This window comes from Orycteropus afer, unplaced genomic scaffold, assembly GCF_000298275.1.
Source record: "Orycteropus afer afer isolate SDZICR_OR568_19922 unplaced genomic scaffold, OryAfe1.0 scaffold00440, whole genome shotgun sequence".
NCBI lineage: Eukaryota > Metazoa > Chordata > Mammalia > Tubulidentata > Orycteropodidae > Orycteropus > Orycteropus afer.
This window is the reverse complement of record NW_006922027.1, coordinates 585,574-590,769: the sequence shown is the minus strand read 5'-3', so window position 1 is coordinate 590,769 and position 5,196 is coordinate 585,574. Positions and strand designations below refer to the sequence as shown.

At 41.0% G+C, this 5,196-nt stretch overlaps 1 protein-coding gene across 1 annotated transcript in view; it reads left to right on the top strand.

The window, feature by feature from the left end:
• The window catches only part of LOC103208467 (adipocyte plasma membrane associated protein), an 89,724-nt gene that overhangs the window by 41,803 nt on the left and 42,725 nt on the right, over nt 1–5,196 (top strand). The window contains exon 2 of the mRNA XM_007954174.1: nt 2,922–3,038. Within this exon, the coding sequence (XP_007952365.1) occupies nt 2,922–3,038 (117 nt within the window). The remainder of the gene's footprint in view (nt 1–2,921; nt 3,039–5,196) is intronic.

The following is a 5,196-nucleotide window of genomic DNA, read 5'->3' as shown; positions in this document are numbered from 1 at the left end:
CTGTCTCTTTAGGTTGTCTCTAGCTGCTTAGCTGCTGCTTATGTGTTTATTTGTTTTGTCTTAGTTTTTTGGTTTAATATTTTGAAAAGGTGAAGCTGGTGTATTTTATTTTATTATAGATTCAGGTATGTTGGGATGCTCTGCTGTTTCCTTTGTGATGGTGGAATCACTGTGTGGAATGTGGATATGTGTTTGTTTTTCATAAAGAGGGTTTAGAGTTCGAAGCGGGAGGTTTTATGGTAGTTGGCTGAATATTGTTTCTTCTATCGAATGAGTGAAGTTATTGTTGGAGAATTTGGGAACAGAAGAAGGAAAGCGTGATGTTGCTAGGGTCGGTGTCTAGGGCTTTGCACAGGCTATTATTGATGACATAGTTATTTACAAGACCGCAGCTCAATCTCAGGAAAGATTCCTGTTGTTAGGGAGTCGCAACTTTCCGCCAGGCTCAGGCTCACTCAAAGACCCTGCTTCTGAGGGCCCTCAGGAGCTCTGGTAGCATAGTGGCTAAGACACTTGCCTGCTAACCAGAAGGCTGGCGGTTCAAACCCACCAGCCACTCCTCGGAAGGAAGGTTGGGCAATCCTACTTCCATAGTGATACTGCCTCGGAAACCCAAGGAGGGGTCGCTATGAGTCGGGGCCGACTCGACGGCACATAACAACAACAACAACAACTGAGGGCCCTCAGTGCCAAAGAGCCGATTCAAGGCAAATTCTTGGGACCGCACTCAGCCGTGACTTCCTCTCCCCCCACCCATCTGCCCGCAGTGCTGGCACAATCGCGCCAGACCACTAATCACTCTGGAGTTTGTGATACTGCCCAGCTGCGGCACCAAAGATGCACATGATTTCAGCTGTGTTGGAGTTGGAGGAATACCTGTGAGTAAACTGTGGTCCCAATATCCATGACAAAGATAAGCACGATGTCTCCTAGGCTGACCCAAGCCCACTCAGTGACCCTCTGAGAGGGGAGGATGCTCGCCCTCCTGGCACAACAGTGAGCTCTCCGTTTGAGTCTCAGCAGTGCTGCATGCACCCTCCTGCACCCAGGTTACCCAAATTACCAACAAAATCAGGTGCTGGAGGCAGATCCCTAGGGCTTTCTGCTGAGATGTTGGAGTGGTCACTGGTATGCTGATATAGGGTGTCTTCTTTCTTGGCTCATGAGGATCTCAGGTGGCCACTCTCGCCCGCCAGTCAGTGACTGCCCCAGAGAAGTTTCCAGTGGCCTCTCTTGGCTGCCTGTCCATCTTCTGTCAGGTAGCTCTTTCTTAAATAATCCTCCCTGTGCCTTTCCTCTAATTCTGCTCTTCTGTGTTTGGTGCACGCTGATTCAGTGAGCTGTTCAGAGCACCAAAATTCCTAATCTAAACTGCTGTACCTAGTTTTTTAAGCATTTAGATGCTAGAGAGAAATAGCATGGTGCTTACTGACAAGACTCCACTTTGGTTTTTCTTAAGCTTTCTTCATTTAGTTTTGATTGTTGTTTTTCTGATTGTTCCCTTTCCAAAGAAGTATTGCGGTATTTGGCTTCAGTCTCACTAATTCTTTCTTCCATTGATTCAGTTCTACTCCTTTGCCCATTCAATGTGTTAATCCATTTCTGAGAATTTAATATTCATCTTCTGGATTTCTATGTGTAGATTTTTTATCATTTCTGATTTCTCATTTATTTTGTCATTTTGTTCTTGTATTGTCTTTGAAATTTTTGTAGGGTTTTCTCTGTGTTTTCCTTAATTTTGTCAGTATATTCCTTGATCTGTCTCTCAATTTGTTGAAGGTATCTAAATATAACTCTTTTGAATTCCTTATCAGGGAGTTGCAATGCTGTGTCTTCCTCAGGGATGTGTTTTGGGTCTGTATCCTGGTCCCTTGTTTCTCCTGCTTTATCTTGCTTCTTTGTGTGGACTGTGATGCTCTGCTGTCTCTGAGGCATTATGATGTTTTTGTGTTTATATTTAATTTGTGATTGTATGTTGAAGTGATTTGCCCATGATTTTTGATTTATTTAGATGTTATCTAAGTAAACAGGGTACTGTGCTCCTCTATTCAGTAGTTGGCAGCACTTATACAATCACCAACTGTCTCCTTTCCCATTGTCAGTCTCCCGTACATCCCTTCTGTCTCTGGCAAACAGAGCTTATTCTTAGGTCCCTGAAATCTGAATGACTCTTTTTTTTTTTTTTTGGTGCTGTTCTTTGCTTCCAATGATATGAGACCATTAGCTGCATCTTAGATGGCCACTTGAAAGCTTTTAAGACTCCAGTTGCTACTCACCAATGTAGGATGAGGAATTAGACTTTCATGTATTTTGTTGTGCCAGTTAGTTGAGTCTGGTGTTCCCCAGTATTATGGTCCTGAGTCAGTAGCCATTGGATTTCTCTCCCACAGTGTCTAGGATTACTCTATGTCTGTTTTATGTTGTTTCTGTAAAGATTGCAGACATTTTGTATCACTGATGTCTGTCTGTGCAAGATTAGCCTCTGCTGAATCTATCCTTGGTCTAGAATATGCTCCTGTTCACTGACCCATCTGATCTTTTCAGATGCCCACGTGTTTATCTGTAGCCTGGTGTTTTGTGTTAATGCTAATGCAGAATTTTGGATATACTGATTGGTATTAGCATCTGTCATCTCTTTCTTATGTGCACAATTCAGTGTGCTCCCTTTTCCTAATGTTACCGTGGTGGTCACAGACTCTTTCCATACATCCCTGTCCTTATCCATGTCAGATTTGCCAATCTTAGCAAACAGTGACAGAGTTTAATGAGAAACCATGGGAGTAAGTGGCCTTGCAGTGGGAACACTGGGCGAGAGGTCCTGCTTCTGCTGGTTGCATTTCAGGAAAGGCTGAAAAGACCAGGCAAGCTTGTCACCAGTTTAAGTCTCTGCTGACTGCCTCTGTATATTTTATTTCTGGCAGCACCTTTAGTGGCAGAGTCTTCCGCGTGACTTTCTTGATGCTTGCTGTTTGCGTTACCGTTCCCCTGCTTGGTGCCATGGTGCTCCTGGAGTCCCCCATAGACCCACAGACTCTCAGGTGAGTTGTGCCAGCAACTTGTGGGAAGAGGTGCTTGGTAAATGTAATAAACAGAAATAATTTCTAGGGGACAGAGGGCAATTAAGCCAATCTGGTCTTAATAATAAGTTATGAGAAATAGAGTTTTGTGATTTCTTTAGGATCCTAGTTATTACATTGAATTAAATGTTACACATAATATATGAGTGGTATTGTCTATGTCATTGTTTTAAAAAACAAAATTATACAAACTCATAAAAAAGGTTAGAAAAATCCAAATAGTTATATTAGAAACCAAAACCAAATCCACTCCCGTTGAGTCTATTCTGACTCATAGCCACTGTATGTTGTTGTTATGTGCCGTCAAGTCAGACCCGACCCAGGCAATATCATTACAGATGTAGATTGCCCAATCTTCCTTCCGAGAAGTGGCAGAATATAACTGCCCCATGGGGTTTCCGAGGCTGTAAATCTTTACAGAAGCAGACTGCCTTGTCTTTCTTCCATGGAGCAACTGGTGGGTTTGAACTGCTGATATTTTGGTTAGCAACCAAATGCTTTAACCACTGTGCTACCAGAGCTCCTTCAAGTTAGAGACAGTTAACATAAATTCATTGCAAGTGGCAAAAATACCTACAAATAAAGGTGAGTGTAAATTTCCCTGTTTAAATTTTATCAATGTTGTTGAGCAAAAATGACAAAAAAAAAAAGTCTGGTTGAAATTAAAAGTAAAGAGCTTTTATTGAGGGGTAAGTTAGCTTAGTGCCTAAGGCACTTGACTGCTAACCAGAAGGCTGGCGGTTCAAACCCACCAGGTACTCCTCAGAGAGAAGATTGGGCAATCTACTTCCATTGGGATACTGCCTCAGAAACCCAAGGAGGGGTCACTATGAGTTGGGTCTGACTCGAAGGCACAAGACAATTTGTAAAGTGGAGTCACAAATTCCATGGGATTATTAATTAAGTAATCCAAGGATGAGACAGTTCAAGAGTTTATTAGAGAATACAAGGAATTTCAGTAAAAATTCAGTGATTACTTGATGTTTAGGGAATAGCTACAAAATTGGGTGATGGTACATCTGGTTGGTAGATTATATATGGTTCTAGCATTGTTTATTTCAGTTGCAGAGTAATTATGAAATTGGGTACATCTGGCCTCAAAATAATCATGAGACCCTCCTTGTGTGACTGTAGGGAGGATGTACATAATTCTGAAATTTATTTTGGGTAAAGATCTGAGAATTCCTTTGCACCTGGCTCCCTAGGCATCAAACAAAACCTATAAGCAAACAAAATTACATTGTTTTCTGAAATTATTTACCAGGCATTTTTCTCAGGATACAGTGGAGAGTTACAGGGATGACAGGCCTTTTTATTCATAGTGGAGTTTTAGTCACACACCTTAGCATTGCCACTATCTCATGTTGGAAGTGTTAAGTTAATTTGGGGTATTCTTACTTACCAACAAATGATTTTTTATTATTTTTTTTAATACCTGTGATTAGTGTTCTAGTTTTCCTAAGTTACTTTCACTGAAGGAGAACTCTGAGTAATGCAGTTCATTTTAAGTTGAAAAGTTAGTGTATACCTTGGGAATCCATGGGAGCTCTGGTGGCGTAGTGCCTAAGGCATTTGACTGCTAACCAGAAGGCTAGAGGTTCAAACCCACAAGCCACTCCTCGGGAGGAAGATGGGGCAATCTACTTCCATAGAGATACTGCCTCAGAAATCCAAAGAGGGGTCGCTGTGAGTCGAATCGACTTGACAGTAAGTTTGGCTTTTGGTTTTAGGGAACCTGTGGAATATATTCTTATTTATAATAATAATACAGACCTAGACTTTGCTTGGTTGCAGTGACCTATAACATTGCTATAGTACTAATGTCAAAATGGTTGTAGAGTCTGGTTAGGTAACTAGAAATAATTCCCCTTGAAACTGGCCAGACAGGTGAATCTGCTTAAAATTTACTTGAAATGAATTTATTTTAAATGTATAAAGTTTGAAAACTTTAGGCAAGAATCATGTCTGTCTATAGAGTGAATGTAACATACAACCGAATAATGTGTTGATGTTTTATTAATAAAAATTTGAGGCTTTATATCAGATTCAATTTAAGGAAAATGTATATTCAGCATTTCAAACACTTAAGGTAAATAACCAGCTGATACAAAGACATAAA